The following is an 18951-nucleotide window of genomic DNA, read 5'->3' as shown; positions in this document are numbered from 1 at the left end:
GGGTGGAGCCGTTGAATGTCACTTGCAGTTTGGCGGGGTACTTCCATTTATATAGGATCTTGTGGTTCCGCATGGCTTTGGTAACTGTCGCCAAGTTGCGGCGAAGTTGTAAGGTGTGTTGTGAGAGGTCTGGTAAAATCTGGAGATTGGAGGCCGCCTCCGGGATGTTTTCACCTTTTCTAAGCGTCTCCAGGATTTTTTCTTTGGTGTGATAGAAGTGCAGTCGGAGTAAGACATCTCGGGGTATTTCCTGGGGTAAAAACGACGGTTTGGGGACCCTGTGGATCCGGTCAATCGTCAGATCCAGCGGAGACAGTGATGGGACCATTGCTTGGAAGAGGTCCTGGGCGTAGGATGGCAGTTGTTGTGTTAGGATTGTTTCCGGGACCCCTCGGATCTTTAGATTGTTTCTACGGGACCGGTCCTCAAGATCTGCCATTTTTAGTTGCATTTTGTCGATAGTTTCTTGTTGCATTGCGTGCGAGTCCACCAACGCATTAAAAGATGAGGTGACGTCGCTCATACTGGTTTCCACTTGGTGCACTCTTCCCCCCAAGTCATTAATCTCAGCTCTGCATTGATTTAAGCAGGCTGCCATGTCGGATTGTAGAGATGACCTCAGTAACATTAACAGTTCTTTAAGTGTGGTGTCAGAGATAGGCTGACCAGTAGTCGGGAACTGTGCGAACGGATCCACGTGCGGTTGTATGGTCGTACCTCCGCCAGTCGAATCGGTCGCTTCTAAATCCGTTCGGTTAGACGCTCGTGCAGTGTCAAGTCTAGGCTTAGACTTGACAGGGCTTCGTGACGATGGGGAAACGTTCGGAGAGTCCGAATCCGAGGATTGTGTACCTGTTTCCGCGTCCATCTCCACCGCGTGTTCCGCTCCGGGTTTCGTCTTAGGTGACGATAGATGGTGAGAGCGTCTCCCTGCGTGTCGGCCTCCTCCGCCATCTTTCTGTGGCCCGCGGCCTACCGCCGGAAAGAAATCCGGCAATTTCATGGTGTTGGCCGGGTGCTGTGTTCTCCTCCGCATGTTCGCTAGGTCGGCGGGAGTCTCCCGCGTCGCTGGTGTTTGATGTGCCGGCCGTGGGATGCGAGTAGCGGGCTTGAGGGCTAGAGTTCCCTGAGCATTGAGCGGAGCTCTTTCAACAAGCGGCCATCACGTTGCGCGGTCGCCACGCCCCCCTGGCCCCGCCTTTTAATTTGTAAGTTGGATAAAAGATTTATGGGTATATTATAAAGCAGTGAATATGATATTCACAAATATTCAATGTAGGTAAATCTTCCTGGTGCATGTTTTTTCAAATGATTCAAAAATAAAAAGAGTGTGTGCAAGTATCACTTTGTATGGAAACAAGTGTACAATGTTTAACATATATTTTTTTTATGGATGTGTACATATAAAATAGAAAGATAAAATAAACCCTAGCAAAAAATATATAAAATTGTTTTTCAGTTTCTGATTGTATTAAAGCACCATTATCAAAGCACCATGATTGGCATAAGTTTACTCAGCTGCCACCTCTTGGCATATACAACCCTCTTGAATCCTGTGTGAATTTAGATGTGATATAAGGGAGGATTTCACTGAAAACTGTTTCTCACATTCGGAACACCCATACGGACAATTGCCAGTGTGGACTCTCTAGTACTCAATCAGATGTGATTTCCTTTTAAAACTTCTCCCACACTCCGGACATGAATACGGTTTAATGCCAGTGTGGCCCCTTTGATGCTGCACCAGATTTGACTTGTTCATGAAGCCTTTCACATATATATATTGCCCATATATATTCGCACTGGGCACATATATATGGGCAATCACCGGTGTAAATTATTTGATGGGTGACCAGCTCTGACCAAGTAGCGAAACACTTCTGGCATTCTGAACAAGAATATGGCTTTTGTTCCATATGAGTCTTCTGATGCACAATGAGAGCTCATCTCCGGGCAAAACACTTCACACACCGAGGGCAGGAAAACGGTCACGCTCCTGTGTGTGTCCGTTTGTGGGAAAAAAGATTGGATTGTGCGAGAAACATTTCCTGCATTCGGAGCATGAAGTTTCTCTCCTGTATGACTTCTATGGTGCCTAATTAGATCTGATTTTGCTGAAAAACATTTCCCACACCCGGAGCAAGAGTATGGCTTCTCTCCCGTGTGGGACTTCTGATGTGAAATGAGTTGTCCCCTCTGGCTAAAACATTTCACGCACAGTTGGTGGAGGTCAAGTACGGACTTCTGCCTGAAACCTTTCCCGCACTATAAACATGAATATGACTTCTCTCCCGTGTGGACTCTTTCATGAATGATGAGATTGCCTCTCTGAGAAAAACTCTTCCCACATTCTGAGCAAGAAAAGGACTTCTCCCACGTGTGAACTTTCTCATGCGTGAGAAGATGGGATTTCCGGGAGAAGCATTTTGCCCATACAGAACATGAATATGGCTTCACTCCCATGTGAGCTCTCTTGTGCAAAATTAGATCTTCCTTCTCATTGAAACATTCCCCCGCACTTAGAACACAGGAATGTTTCACCCCGTCTTTGAGCAGTTTAAGGGGTGGCAGCATAGGAATGATCGGTGAAAGTCCACCCGTGTGTAGAGGGATCGGATGCCAGATCTCCATCGGTAAGGACTAAATTAAAATTTGGGGGAATGAAGATTTCTCCTGAAGAAATTGATGTGGTGTCTTCATCTCCTATTGCACCATCAGGAGAGATAAAGGGACATTTATTAGAGATATTCCTCTTGTACTGGTCATCTAGTGGAAACAAGAAGAGGAGGGGATTAAGAATGTTTAAAAAGACTATGTCACTTTTGTCCATTCAGATAGCCTGCCTACCCTGGCAGGTATACGTACCCAGCCACACTGCTTTGCTGCCACCCCACACTGCCTGGGCCCTCAATAATGGTTCTAGTAGGTATAGGGGAGCATGTCACCTACCCTATATGACAATGCTAGGGCCAAAACAGTCAATCATAAGGCCTGAACTCTGTCATAATGGTGGAAGTTGGGTATAAGTAAAACTAAACGCTCCTATCTTCATCAGCGAAGGAAGCTGCCATCTTGGCCTCTGTTTGATCTGCAACAAGATCCGTCTTATCAAGCGGGCAAATGGGACCTCATCATTGCCAGGTCCATCACTTCAATGATCTAGGATTGTCCCGGGTCCTGGGCACCTTCATTCCGGGTCCACCTCCACCTGAGCCTAAGCCCTTGTACACACGGTCGGACATTCCGACAACCAAACCCGTCGGATTTTGTCTGTCGGAATTTTGTCCGAAACTGTTGCATACACACAGTCGGACAAAGTTGTCGGAAATAGAACGTGATGACGTTATTTCGTTACGACGGGACTACGTTCACGCTAGTAGCCAATAGCTTTGGTGTAGGAATTTGATCTGAGCATGCGTGGCACTTTGTCCGATCGGAATTCTCTACACAGTCCGATGGAGACCACAGACAGTCGGAATATCCTTTCAAAACGGTCCGATCGGACCCATTCCGTCGTAATCTCCAACCGTGTGTACAAGGGCTTACTGGCCACTGGTTGCTAGAGCCACCTAGCATCTAGCAACCAGTGATGTCACGGCCACAACTCCTGCACACCATTCAAAGCAGAGGAGGACCGCGCCTCGCCTAGTGCTCTCCACTAGGGCCAAGATAACGGGAGGGGCGCCCAGAGCCAAAAGTGCAACAGGTGCTGGAGGGAGTTTTTTTACTCTCTTCTCCCTCAAACAGCAGCCAGACAAAGCGAAAATAAGTGAGACACTCGCCTGCTGTAAAAACATCAGTATTTTATACCCGCCCAGGATTCAAGCGGTAAAGGTGGGCGGAACCTGATGTTGCACGTCATCCTGGAGATCAGACACCGCCCACACCGGTTCAAGTGAGGAGGCGGGAGATTTGAGAAAGGGAGCTGTCCCCCTTTCTCTAAGGATGGGAAACACGAGGGCTCAAAAAACAGGGCACACACAGTCAGCAGTAAGCTTGAGATGGGTATTAAATAAGCTTGAGATTGTTTCTTTATTCCACTTCTTCCACACAGCATGTAAAAAAACTAAAACAAAAAAAAATCTCTTATGATAGCCTTGAAAGTGCAGCACACAATTCAAGTTGCTCCATATGGCTAAGTTTGAGAAATAAATGTGTGAACTGTCACCCTATTTTGTATAATATATTGTAATGCTGCGTACACACGATCGGAATTTCGGCCAGCAAAAGACAGAGTCCATCAGAGTGGGGTCCCTCCTTTCCCCTCCTTCGGGAGGGTGGGAGGAGCCCATCTGTGCCTCGCTGTCTACGGATTCTTCCGAGACAGATTTACGCTGATGGGCAGTCAGATTCTGACGCATGCGCATTAGGAGCGGCGGTCCCGGTGACGTCACCGCTCGGCGCCGGGTGTATGACGCCCGGGATGGAGGCTCAAAAAGAGCGTCTGATCAGACAGCCTGCTCAGAGTGCTGGCTTCATGTCTGATACTGACGCTGTTTCCTTCGGCGGAGACGCTCCACAGGTAATTGGGGTCCATACCCATAATGGACCCGCGATATATCTTCCTTTGTATATTGAGGTTAGACATTTCTAATAATTCCTCTTGCTTTTAGGAACCTCATTCCCGGATTGCTTATATGCATACCCTGCTTAGGCAATTACAATTACACCGTGGGGCACCTCTAAATTAATTTACTTCTTGGACTAAAGTTCTTTATTTTTATGGCCGGGTAGGTGGTGTCCTTTATCATAATTATGATTCGTCTGCACCCCAGTTGGGGTTACTTAATCTGTACCTCCCCTACTATTAATTGTGATTCTTTCATTACTATTTTTGTTACAGTTCGCTCTGCCTTATATTTTGAGCCTCCCGTGTCCGCCCCCAGGGTGGCTAGCCCTGTTACTAACAGGGCGCCACCCCAGCTGCACGTATCTCGGGGTCCATGGGTGGTAAGCCTCATCTCCCTGTTTGTTACTGTTTGGAAAAAAAACTCCCTGTAATCAACTAATGAATATTGTAAAGAAAGTTGTTTATATTGTCCTAACTGTAAATTATTACTTATTCAAATCATATGCCCCAAACATCTCCTGAAGAAGCGACTGATGGTCACGAAACTAGTTGAGAGAGAATAACATCGCTATCAGTTTGGGCACAAACTTCTTTCTTGGATTATTGGCCTCTCCTGTACAACAGAGACTTGGAGATGCCTTTATCTTTTGGTTGTATGCTCATACGAATGTTATAAAGCATTCTTAGGCTCTGTAACTTCTTTTTTAATATCTATATGTGTATTTGTACCTTTTTTTCTTTGTTATGTAATAAAAATTTAAATTTTATTTATGGTATCGAGACAGTCCTTTCATATACTGGCACGGCACGTTTAAACTTTGGGAGTTTTTTGTGCTCATGCCTTTCCCCCCTTTTCCATATTGTGTAAAACAAGGATGAGGATACCAACCCCTAACATTCGATATAGATTCTATTAGTATTAAGCACCTTAACATAATTTACTTCACACCAAGTTTGCTAAATGTTTCCAAATTTCGAAATCACGATAACTATTATGCGATTATTCTGAGTTTATACAAATCTACCTTGGTTTTACAAAAACAAATGCTTGTGGTAACAGAGGAAAAACTGAGCTACAAGAAAATGGCTGCCGTCTTCCTATATTTAACCTTATGCTATTCATTTTTCTGCCAAATATTTTGTTCTAAAGAGCACTGAGAGCTCTCCACAGTTCTGTGTCTGCCCTCTGGAATAATATCTTCTGGGTGTTCCATCAGATATGGCGACCAGGGTTGCCAACCGACAGTAAATTTACTGACAGTTTGTAAAATTCTGTGATTTTTTTTACAACTGCCAGTAAAAATCAGGGGCTGATCATTTCATGTTGTTGTAGCCATGGTGTTTGAGCTGAGTTGACAAACTACTGAGCTGACAAACAATCCGCCAAATCACCCCCCTGCTAGACTTCATGCATCCTTTCCAGAGACAATGAACAGTCATTTGCAAGCTTTGTTTTCGTTGTTTTATTGGGGGGTACAACTTGGATAGGGATTGGGAGACTGCTGTTACTGAAGCCGCGTACACACGGGCGGACTGTCTGGCCAACTTAGTCCGTCGAAACACATTTCAGCGGACAGTCCGCTCGTGTGTGGGCTTCAGCGGACTTTTTCAGCGTGCAGTCTGGCGGACTAAGTATTTCAGAATTTCCGTAATATTGTCCGTCGTACTTTGGTTTCAGCGGACAATCCGCTCGTGAGTAGGCTAGTTCGACGGACTAAGTATGGCGCATGCTCAGAAAGGATTTACACGGCGAAAGGTTGCATTGCTGTGTATTGGACTTCCTATTTCTAGTCCCGTCGTACGTGCTGTACACGTCATCGCGCAAACTTTCGACTGACTGTTTTGCATCCGTGTGTGGTCAAGTCCGTTCATTCGAAAGTAGGACGGACTGTCCATCGGATTGTCTGACGGACTAAGTTGGCCATACAGTCCGCCCGTGTGTACGCGGCTTAAGAATTCTCCATCCATCACCGTGTGAGGGACAGAAACATCACTTTTAACTGTGTAAAAGTAATGGTCTTAGTTATCTTCACCACCTGCCCAAACGTGCTTCTCCTTGCACAACTGGTTTCCTCCTGCACAACTTGTAATTACATTTAGGGCATAACAAATCCTCTTCTAATGGGTATGAATAACTCACTCTGAATAAGCTCCTCTACTGGCTCTGGTGACTCACTGCTACTAGGCCTGAGGCCCGCACAACCTCTCCCCCCGGAGGACTAGTAGGTTAAAGTTTATTTTCTAGGAAATTGACTACTGCTCCCAGCCAGTCCAACTCACAGACCATGTGTTCCCCAGCCACACTGGTTTGACACATACATCCCCACAGTCTCTTCTCTGGTCCAGGACTCCTCACCATCCACCGTGTGCATGATGAAGACTCTGCTAGTGACCGTGTAGAAGCAGAGTTTCCTTACAGACTCCCTGGCACATCCTCTAGCCATCCACTATGGTAACACTCAGGACCTTCCAGCCCTGAGACCTTGATGAGGAACTTTCCCAGACCATGTGTTCCAACAGCTTCTCCTGCCCCTTCTGCTCCAGAAGTTCCCTACCTCTGACCATGTGGTAACAGAAACATTGCCAATGACCGTGTAAAGGCAATGTTCCCTCACAGTTCTCCCCGGGCCTCCTCCTGCGACCTCACACCCCCCCCCCCCTCCTCCCCCAGATGGGGTTGTGATGCTGCGGCTGTCTAGCACTCCATTCCCCACTTCACCCAGTTTACTATTCCACCCCAGCAGCATGTGACCTCAGCATATATAGGAGGCCAATGCCAGATAGCGATTGGTCAGAGCTCCCACATGTGCTACCTGCCACTCTAGCTCCAGGCCCAGCCTCCTCTTCCAGAACATTCTCCCTGGAAGCAGAGGAGGCGCCTCAGAGTGGAGCCCATATGGTCACACCCTGTCAGAGAATCACCAGACTTCAACGTCGGCACATCCCCGTGCGCCTGCGGGGAAGAGCTGCACAACGACGTACACATATGCGTGATACGATACAATGTCGTACACGCATGTGCACACCTGTGCACACGGCTATGGGCCTTACCTGATTGGCCTGATAGGCCTATAAAAGGCATCAATGTGCTCTGTGTCTTTGCTGGTTTGTCTTCTCAGCTCACCTGTGTTCCTCCGTTTCCTGTTCCTGTTGACCACTTCCTGTTGTGACCCGGATTGCTTGAAGACTACTCTGATTCTCTCCTGATCTGACCCCTGGCTTGTTTAACGGCCTTCCTGCTCTTAGCCTTGCTGACTCCCGGACTGATACCTGTGTTTGACCATCGGCCTGCCTCTGGAATATCCTCTGTCTCATGGACTGATACCTGTGTTTGACCCTCGGCCTTCACTCCAGGTGTTAGAACCCCTGGCAGGCATTTACTTCTACCAGTTCCAAGACCATCTGCACGGGCATCTCTACCTTCAGAAGACCTTCTGCGTACTAGTCACCTGCTGGCAACCCGTGCCTCTCCGTGCCCTGTACCCACTGTTCCATCCTCAGGGGTACTGTGCACCCAGCTGCAAGGGAAGCCGCTCTCAGCACTTCGGCTTTGGTGAGTACCTGACACACCCACTGATACTCTAACCACTCCCAGCCCCAGAATCAAAACAGGCAGGTCTAGATTGCAGCATAAGCCTGCCTAAATTTGCCTGTCCCGAATAATCCTAGTAAAACAACCCTTACTAACACCAACCTTCTGGTAGAGGGTGCTACATTGTGTTGATTTTTTAAGTGTAAATCAAGCAAATTACTTTGTTATAGGTATTGTGAGGCCGCGTACACACGCGCGGACTGTTCGCCCAACTTTGTCCGTCCAACAGTTTCGGCAAACAGTCCGCTCAAACTTAGCATGGACGGACATGGCCACACACGACGGACGAACAGTTTGCTGAAACCGTGCGCGATGACGTGAACGGCACGTACGACGGGACGAAAAATACGACGTCCTATACACTGCATTATAGCTTTCGGCGTGAAAATCCTTTCTGAGCATGCGCGCAACTTTGTTTGACGAACAAGCCTACACACGAGCGGACTGTTCGCTGAAACAAGGTTTCAGCGGACAGTTTTACGGAATTTCCGAAAAACCTTGTCCGTCCAACTGTCCGCTGAAACTGTCCGCTGAAAGCCCACACACGAGCGGACTGTCCGCCCAAACACTGTTCAGCGGACAAAGTTGGACGAACAGTCCGCCCGTGTGTACACGGCCTCAGTGTTTCCATATCATGTGTACCAGTGGCGGCTGGTGCTCCATTTTTTTAGGGGGGCGCAAAAAACCCACAACCAATCCTACCACCCCCCCCCCCCCCCAACGTCACTTGCCGTGATGGGGCCTATAGACAGAAAGACAGAGGGATAGATTGGATAGGACAGACAGATAGACAAATAGACAGATATACATAAGATAGACATACAGAGAGAGAGAGAGAGAGAGAGAGAGATAGATAGACATACAGATATACATATAGATAGACAGACAGATAGAGATACATATAGATAGATAGATATACAGATAGATATACAGACAGACAGATAGATAGATAAACAGACAGACAGATAGATATACATATAGATATACAGATAGATAGATAGATAGATAGATAGACATAGAGATAGATAGATAGACAGACAGATAGATAGATAGATATACATACAGATAGATATACAGACAGATAGATAGATAGATATACAGATAGATAGATATACATACAGATAGATATACAGACAGATAGATAGATATACATATAGATATACAGACAGATAGATAGATAGATAGATAGATAGATAGATAGATAGATAGATAGATAGATAGATAGATAGATAGATAGATAGATAGATAAACAGAAAGATATACAGACAGATAGATAGATAGATATACAGACAGATAGATAGATAGACATACAGATAAATACATATAGATAGATAGACAGATATAAATATAGATAGATAGATAGATATACATACAGATAGCTAGATAGATAACAGGGGCGTACCTAGACTATTTGGCACCCGGGGCGGATCCTATATCTGGCACCCCCCCCCCCAGATGGGCAGTCAGCACACCGCACATTGACATAAAATTACGTCATGTGTAGCGCCTCCATGCTCTGTAGCCTGTGCTGCTGCCAGTGGCGTTACTAGGGCTGGTGTCACCTGGTGCAGTAAAACACGGTGTCACCCCCCAAAAAATATATATTTTCCTGTTTTCTGAAAATGCGCCAAAGATGCAGACTTTTGGTGCATTTTCAGAAAATGCAGAAAAAAATATGCAACCTAAGAAATCTACAGCACTGCATCCATAACTGCTGGTAAAATGTAGGAAGACCCCCTATAGATTACATAGCCCGTACCTCTGGACCCCTTCACATTACACAGCCCCCACACCTTTGGACCCCTTTAGGCCCCTTTCACACTGGGGCGGAGGGTGCGTCGGCAGTAAAATGCCGCTTTTCGGCCACTAGCGGGGTGCTTTTACCGCCCACTAGCAGCCGAGAAAGGGTTAAAACCACTGCAAAACGCTGCTGCAGCAGCGCTATGCTGGCGGTATAGCCGCGCTGCCCCATTGATTTCAATGGGCAGGAGTGGTGTATACATCACTCCAAAGATGCTGCTAGCAGGACTGCCCTGCCAGCGCACCGCTCCAGTGTGAAAGCCCTCGGGACTTTCACATTGGAGACGCAGAAGTGGCTCTTTCAGTGCGAAAGGGGTTTTACATTGCATAGCCCCCATTTACACCAATGCTGTGGGGGTAATTATAACATCCACTGACATCATTGCTTGGGGTTAACAAATGGGCTTATTTTACTCCTGCTCTGCCTTGCTGCTGCTGCAAAAAAATTACATTTACAGCCTATTATGCATCTGTAGAACAGAAATAAAATAAAATTATGGGCGCATTGGAACTACTAAAATAAATACTGTTAAAATTTGTGAGTGATATCTGATTTGAAATATTTAAAGCGGTTTTAAACCTTTGCGGTTTTTCCCCTTAACGCATCCTATTGCATTAAGGTGAAAAAAAAAAAACACCTGGCAGTCACCGGCCCCCCAATCCCCCTTTTACTTACCTGAGCCCCTTCATCTCCTCAGCGGGGACGTGCTGTCCTCCTCTCCACGGAGTCCGGCTTTGATTGGATAGATTGATAGCAGCACAGCCATTGTCTCCCGCTGCTGTCAATCAAATCCAATGACGTGGGTGCTGGAGAGGGGGGACAAGTCATAAACTTGGCGTATGTGGACGCCAAATGAATGAATCAGGAGTGAGTCAGTAATATAACCCCCACGTGAGAGCGCTTCTCCTAGGGCGTTATCTAATTCGGGGAGGAGCCACGAGAGCCACTGAGGGACCCCAGAAGACGAGGTTCAGGGTCACTCTGTGCAACAAACCTTTAGTACCACTTTAAGAGCTCGTTTATACCAGAAGGTGGTGCAGGAAATCCATGTTCTGTATGCGTTTCCCACACTGCGTTCAAAACGCACTGGGTACCTGATCTCCTGCAGGTGTATACATTTTTTTCTAATAACACCTTTAACACAGATCACAATGGCAGTGCTTTTGCCTGCTCCAGATTTCATGGTACCATAGTATCATGCAATTTGGTGCAGTGCGCTTTTGAAAAACTAGTGTGTGCATTACATTTTTGTGCGATTCAATGTGATTTCATCCCAGTTAAATTAATGAGTTGAAAATTGCACCACATGGAGTTGCACAGGAATCCAGAAGGCATTTCTAAAGCCGCATTGGAAAAACAACAAGCAAAATATGGAACAGCATGCAAGTAAAGTCCAATCAAAAAATGACACTCAGGTAAAATTTTATTGAAAATGATTGCACTCCAATCACTGGATCACCCTTTAAACTAAAAAGCAGTGAGTTAGCACAGTCAGTGGTGGACACAGCAGCCTCCCCCCTTCCCCCTTATTAGACCAGGTCAGGGAGGCAGAACAAACACCCCACCCTCTTCTCACAGCACACCAGCTGAGGGCAGCGACCACCATGCCAACCCCCTTATCACAAGCTCACCTTGGAGGACACTGGCAGGGAGGGCAGCTGGCTCAGCCTCAAGTACATCAGGGCAGCAGCTAGCAAGGTCTGGAAAACACAGTGTACAGTAGCAGCATCATTTCATTAACATGCTGTGCTGATACAAATCCCTTTGCCTACCGCTATACCCTTTCTTTCACCCATGTTCCCAGCTGCATTGCGACTGATCCAAAGAATTGCAGCAGTGTCTAAAGTGTATAAAATGTCCCTTCTGCCTACAGGCATCAGATTATCAGTGGCCTCTCTAGAGGTTTTTCCATGCCGGTACTTAATAGTGATGTAGCTGAGCTGAATTACTACAAAGAAATGCAGAGTGGATGTCCAGGCAGCAATGCTATAGCATACAGTGGCAGTGGGGTTATTTTCTCACCCTGGCCAGGCCCCACCATGCTTGGTACTCCTGTTGCATGCAAGATAAGTTTTCCCCTGCCTGCAGCCACTCTACCCTTCCAATTACCGGTGCTTAGTGATAAGCTTTTGGCATTTTTCCTTGCCCAGCAACAGCTAGCCAGTTCCACCTAAACCGTCCCCCTCCACCCCCCTTCTCCATGGGAGCACAGCATCAGCACTTACCTTGATGACTGTGTGCTCCTCTCCGGTGTTCTCCGCTCCTCTCCTGCGGTGTGCTCTACTCCTCTTACTTCCTGTTTCCTCTCTCGGGTGCAATGGGAGAGAGAGGACAGGAAGTGACATCTGAGTCAGATGTCAATCAAACTGCCCGGCCGTAGTAATACATACTACAGCGCCGGGCGGAAACTACTCAGCGCTTCAGAAAGCGCCCCAAGGCGGGCTCAACGCCCGCAAATGAAGCGCCACGTCTGCAATCTCATGATTGCATTGACGTGGCGGTTCCCATAGTGCACTGTGTCCGGCGCTCGAACACAGTGCACTTCCTTAAAGAACTTTTTTTTTTAAAGGAGCAGTTTTAAACTTTTTTTTTTTCTTGTGACTACACAGAAGGGGGGGCGGCGCCGGGCGCCCCCTATGGACGGGCCGCCACTGATGTTTACACTGTTCAAATATTCATTGTGTTAGTTTTTAATTGGAGTTCTGTAATTTCTCAAGTTGCCAGTAAAAAATGTACCCCGCCAGTAAATTTTCCATGTTTTGTCAGTAAAAAATGCTGCGAGAGGTTGGCAATCCTGATTGAGACCCATCAGAAATGGTAACAGGAGTGCTACACCCCGCACTCCTCCATACACTGAGGAGGGGGAAAGTGGACATCTTGTTACACCCACCAGAGTTTCGCATTTTACACTTATTTTCAACAGTAAAGTTTGTTTAGATAGTGAAATACAGTACTTAGAACTCTGTCTAACTGGTTAGATGTCTCATGTATTCTTACTGTGAAGGAGTGCGGGGTGTAGCAAGATGGCGGCGACGGAACGTCACTTTACACTGGTCGCCTAATCTGACGAAACATGAGCATCACTAAGGAAACCAGGAAGCCACTGGGTGGCCGTGGAACGTACATGGTGGATGTAGGGAGAGCCAAAGGCATACTTGCCAACAGTCACAATTTTCCTGGGACAATCCCGTAAATTGGTAATGTTTTAGGAAAAAACGGCTGATGGGCTACAAAAAGATGTCCGCCGTCACGAGGATTATATCCCCTTGTGTTCAGTGGAGAGGGGAGGGACAGCCAATCAGCTTCTCCCTTCTCCACTGAACACACACACGAGAAAGCCAGGAACTGCCGCGCTGTTGGGGGACACAGATTGCTCTGTAATGAGGGCTCCGCTGCTGCTGCCAGGGACACTGAAGTAAGGAGAGCTCTGTTGCTGGGGGACACAAAACGCTCTGTAAAGAGGGTTCAGCTGCTGCTGCCAGGGACACTGAAGTAAGGCGGGCTCTGTTGCTTGAGGAAACAGATTTCTCTGTAAGGAGGGCTCCACTGCTGCCAGCTGCTGGGGACACTGAAGTAAGGAGGGCTCTGTTGCTAGGGGATGCAGATCTGTAAGGAGGGCTCTCCTGCTGGGGGACACCAGATGTAAAGGAGGGCTCCACTGCCAGGGACACCAGATGTAAAGGGGAGCGCCGCTGCTGGGGGACACCAGATGTAAAGGAGGGCTCCACTGCTGGGGGACACCAGATGTAAAGGAGGGCTCCGCTGCCGGGCACACAGATGTAAAGGAGGGCTCCGCTGCTGGGGACACAGATGTAAAGGAGGGCTCCGCTGCTGAGGACACCAGATGTAAAGGAGGGCTCTGCTGCTGGGGACACCAGATGTAAAGGAGGGCTCCACTACTGGGGACACCAAATTTAAAGAATGGCTCCGCTGCCAGGCACACCAGATGTAAAGGAGAGCTCCGATGCCAGGGAACCAGATGTAAAGGAGGGCTCCGATGCCAGGGACACCAGATGTAAAGGGGGGGCTCTGCTACCAGGGACACAGATCTGTGAGGGCCTCTGCTTCTAGGGGCACCTGATGTAAGGACAGACTCTGCTGGGGGCACCTGATGTAAGGAGGGGCTCTGCTACCAGGGACACAGATCTGTGAGGGCCTCTGCTTCTAGGGGCACCTGATGTAAGGACAGACTCTGCTGGGGGCACCTGATGTAAGGACGGACTCTGCTAGGGGCACCTGATGTAAGGATAGTCTCTGCTGGGGGCACCTCAGGTGACACGCTCGGGGTCCCACTGATTCTGGTGAGTTGAATGATTTCATTTTATATTACAATGTAATAATAGTAATAATGCGCTTCAATCATCCTGACACCACAACAACCATGGTGCTGGGATGATTGAAGCGCTAACACTGCTGCTTTGTTAAACTCCGGAATACACATTTCTATTTTGGTATAGAATCTGAGCCTGCTGTCCCTCCATCCCTGTTTCCTTCCTCCTCTCTCCCTCCCTCCTTCTTTCTCTCTCCCTCCCTCTTTCCCCCTTTCTTTCTCCATCTCTCATTCATCTCAGACTCTAACCACAACCCCATTTGAACCACGCCCATATAAGCCACGCCCACAATTTCACATAATTCACGTCCGTTTTTTGGTGTGGCGCGCCCCCAACCTACCCTGTTGCTATGATGTTAACACACTCCCAGTCAATATCGTTAACCATTGCAGGAGCAAGCTCTCTCCGATTCATATCTTTGCACATGCATCCCCTCTCTCTCTCCCATCTGAACTCAGAGCTGCTATTGTGGAGGAGACAGCAAACTGTGCATGCACATGGATTTGAATGCAACAAGGCAGAATGGGGGGGGGGGGGGCACCATCTCTGGGAGTTTTTTTTAGTCAGGCTTCAGGACATACAGTGCCTTGCAAAAGTATTCGGCCCCCTTGAACTTTTCAACCTTTTGCCACATTTCAGGCTTCAAACATAAAGATATAAAATTTGTATTTTTTATGAAGAATCACCAACAAGTGGGACACAATTGTGAAGTGGAACGAAATCTATTGGATTTTTGAAACTTTTTTAACTAATAAAAAAATGAAAAGTGGGGCGTGCAAAATTATTCGGCCCCCTTGCGTTAATACTTTGTAGAGCCACCTTTTGCTGCGATTACAGCTGCAAGTCGCTTGAGGTATGTCTCTATCAGTTTTGCACATTGAGAGACTAAAATTCTTGCCCATTCTTCCTTGCAAAACAGCTCGAGCTCAGTGAGGTTGGATGGAGAGCGTTTGTGAACAGCAGTTTTCAGCTCTTTCCACAGATTCTCGATTAGATTCAGGTCTGAACTTTGACTTGGCCATTCTAACACCTGGATACGTTTATTTGTGAACCATTCCTTTGTAGATTTTGCTGTATGTTTGGGATCATTGTCTTGTTGGAAGATAAATCTCCGTCCCAGTTTCAGGTCTTTTGCAGACTCCAACAGGTTTTCATCCAGAATGGTCCTGTATTTGGCTGCATCCATCTTCCCCTCAATTTTAACCATCTTCCCTGTCCCTGCTGAAGAAAAGCAGGCCCAAACCATGATGCTGCCACCACCATGTTTGACAGTGGGGATGGTGTGTTGAGGGTGATGAGATGTGTTGCTTTTACGCCAAACATATCATTTTGCATTGTGGGCAAAAAGTTTAATTTTGGTTTCATCTGACCAGAGCACCTTCTTCCACATGTTTGGTGTGTCTCCCAGGTGGCTTGTGGCAAACTTTAGACGAGACTTTTTATGGATATCTTTGAGAAATGGCTTTCTTCTTGCCACTCTTCCATAAAGGCCAGATTTGTGCAGTGTACGACTAATTGTTTTCCTATGGACAGACTCTCCCACCTCAGCTGTAGTTCTCTGCAGTTCATCCAGTGTGATCATGGGCCTCTTGGCTGCATCTCTGATCAGTCTTCTCCTTGTCTGAGCTGAAAGTTTAGAGGGATGGCCAGGTCTTGGTAGATTTGCAGTGGTCTGATACTCCTTCCATTTCAAAATGATTGCTTGCACAGTGCTCCTTGGGATGTTTAAAGCCTGGGAAATCTTTTTGTATCCAAATCCAACTTTACACTTCTCCACAACAGTATTACGGGCCTGCCTGGTGTGTTCCTTGGTCTTCATGATGCTCTCTGCGCTTTCAACAGAACCCTGAGACTATCACAGAGCAGGTGCATTTATACAGAGACTTGATTACACACAGGTGGATTCTATTTATCACCATCAGTCATTTAGGACAACATTGGATCATTCAGAAATCCTCGCTGAACTGCTGGAGTGAGTTTGCTGCACTGAAAGTAAAGGGGCCAAATAATTTTGCACGCACCACTTTTCAGTTTTTTATTTGCTAAAAAAGTTTAAAATATCCAATAGATTTCGTTCCACTTCACAATTGTGTCCCACTTGTTGGTGATTCTTCACAAAAAATTTAAATTTTATATCTTTATGTTTGAAGCCTGAAATGTGGCAAAAGGTTGAAAAGTTCAAGGGGGCCGAATACTTTCGCAAGGCACTGTATATAACAACCTACACTTATAGCACGGACATTATTAAACTTAAAGCTGACCTTTATTGACAAAAATAGCCTATTTTCATCTTGCTCCAGCCCCTTCCCTCAACTACAATTAGAGTAAAAAAAAGTTCTTTCTGGGGGGCGTGGCCTGGCACCGGAGCATGATGGCAGCCTAGAGAGAGAGCTCCGCCACCTGGACTTCCAGTAAAGCACCAAATTAGAGCGCAATCCTCGGCAAGAACCTAGTAGAATGACCGGGAGAAGCCGCTCTGCTTCCCGGTCCCAGCAGGAGCAAGCCACTTTGCCAGGCAGGCACATTCCAGCGATGTTTCGCTCTCACCTTCCTGACGCACAGGCCACAGCGCGAGCCGCGGGCCAGAGTACGGACCAGAATGCCGGCGCAGAGAACGCGGAGATCGCTCCCCCAGGTATGGGCAGCGCACACCCCTCTCCCCTGCTATGTTTGGCGGATCTCCAGCTAGTTGCAGCGGTCAGCGGACATCAAGAGCTCCCTATGTGCCGCGGTTTCCGATCTGACTGCGGAGATTAGAGCTGTAGCAAACAGGTTGGAACATGTGGAGACGGCCGCCATGACACACGGAGCGGCCATTCAGCAGTTACAGAGATCCTCCACTGTGCATGCCCAGCACCTCATGGACATGCATAGGCACATGGAGGATCTCGATAACAGAGGCCGCAGACGCAATCTCCGCATCAGAGGGATTCCAGAGACAGTGGAGGGGCCCCAACTACAAGCAGTGGTCTGGGCAATTTTCAACACGCTTCTCGGTAGGCCACCAGATGCCCCAGTGGAAATGGAGCGGTGCCATAGGGCACTCAGGCCCAGAGGCAGAGCTACGGATCCACTGCGTGATGCAGTGTGCTGCTTAGTAAATTTCACACAGAAGGAGGAAATACTGCGACTCGCTCGGAACCACGCCAATCTGGAACATGAGGGAGTACGTATACAGATTTTTCAGGATCTCTCCGCAATCACCCTCCAGCACCGAAGGGATCTTCGCCCCCTTCTTCAGGTCCTCCGAGAACGTCGTATTCCCTACCGCTGGAAGTTCCCATTTTGCCTGCAAGCGACGACCGGGAATCGCACGGCCTTGTTGAGAACCCCAGCAGATCTCCATCAATTTTGTGATATGCTCAACGTCCCGGTGATAGATGTACCTGATTGGTATGGAGCCTTCCTTCAGCCGGAACCATGGATTTCTTCCAAGCAAGATGACACACCCAGGTCACAAAGGAGCAGGCACAGACGACGCAGATCTTCTGCAAATACTCCACCACGGCGGCGCGGGGACATGGAGACAGAAGAGAGTCCCCGTGCCTCACCGTCCTCAGTACGACGCAGGACTGATCAGCCATAACACCACGATCGGTTTGGTAAGAGACCCAGTTTTTGTCTATAACTGAACCACCATGACTGTCAGGGCCCTTTACTGCCATTGCCTTTTGTACACCTTAGTTTTGGGTGTAGCATTTGCCCCCCCCCTTTTTTTTTTTTTTTCTCTTCTCTTTTTCTTCTTTTTCTGCCCCCGGAGGATTTCGAACAAGAGAGCTGAACTTATTGCTGTCCTTATATATCACATGTCTTCTGCGGCCAACTTACCGAATTACAAGTTCAAGACTTTGGAGGGGGGCCCAGCCGTTAATTTTACAACTTATGTCAATTGTTTGAGCACTTGGGATCATCGGAGCTCACCCTGTAGAGTTCTGGAGAGAGAGTGAGCCACCACTCCACACATGCCCATTTCTCATAGGTCTTAGAAATGCCACTGGGGCAAAGCAGTTAGACATGGTTACCTGCAGGGTCGCCACTGAACATTTGGGGGAAAGCATTCCTCCCCATCGGAGGGGCACCTGAGGGTCCCTGTCCTTCCCAATATGCGATTCGCCTCTTGGACTTAAGTCACTGAACTATGTGTCTTAGAACATTGTTCCCCTCCTCTTCCTTCACGTGAGGAGTTATAAGCAGTTGGCCATTCTCAGTGATTCAGATTATTTGTATTGGGCATTTAGCTGATTCAACACTGTACACTTAAACAACTCTGGGATATCTCAGGGATATCTTAACCCCCCCCCCCCCCTTTTCCCCCTTTTTTTGTTTTTTTGTTTTCTCCTTCTCTTCCCAGGGCCTGGTGGTTCACGAAGATTGTACTTATAAAATGCATACTGACAGGGGTCTTGGCTGGTGTTAAGACGGCGTACACAAAGTACGCTGCTATGTTAGCCTTATGTCCCCTGGCTTCTTCTAAGACAACTCCCTGGCGGATACGTGAGGGGGGGAGGATCCCAGGAGACATAACCAATCCTGCCTTACTCAGACTCGGGCCCAGAACAATTGAAAACTGTGGTGCGGGAATTGCTCTTATGAGAATGGTAACCAGGGTAGATGCTGAATATTGATCTGGTAAATGTTGGGTCTGGAGGATGACAAA

The 18951-nt window shown here is 47.6% G+C and overlaps 1 protein-coding gene across 1 annotated transcript in view; it reads right to left on the bottom strand.

Moving 5' to 3' along the window:
* Nucleotides 1-1510: 1510 nt before the first annotated feature.
* Nucleotides 1511-18951, bottom strand: part of LOC143957185 (uncharacterized) — a 109688-nt gene continuing 92247 nt past the window's right edge. Inside the window, 4 exon segments of the mRNA XM_077467334.1 lie at nucleotides 1511-1795; nucleotides 1797-1981; nucleotides 2061-2194; nucleotides 2243-2489. Of these exon segments, the coding sequence (XP_077323460.1) occupies nucleotides 1511-1795; nucleotides 1797-1981; nucleotides 2061-2194; nucleotides 2243-2489 (851 nt within the window).

This window comes from Lithobates pipiens, unplaced genomic scaffold (assembly GCF_037356315.1).
Source record: "Lithobates pipiens isolate NorthernLeopardFrog02 unplaced genomic scaffold, aLitPip1_a1.2 Scaffold_51, whole genome shotgun sequence".
In the NCBI taxonomy this organism is placed as follows: domain Eukaryota; kingdom Metazoa; phylum Chordata; class Amphibia; order Anura; family Ranidae; genus Lithobates; species Lithobates pipiens.
The sequence above is the reverse complement of the archived record's forward strand: the minus strand, read 5'-3'. Positions and strand labels throughout refer to the sequence as shown.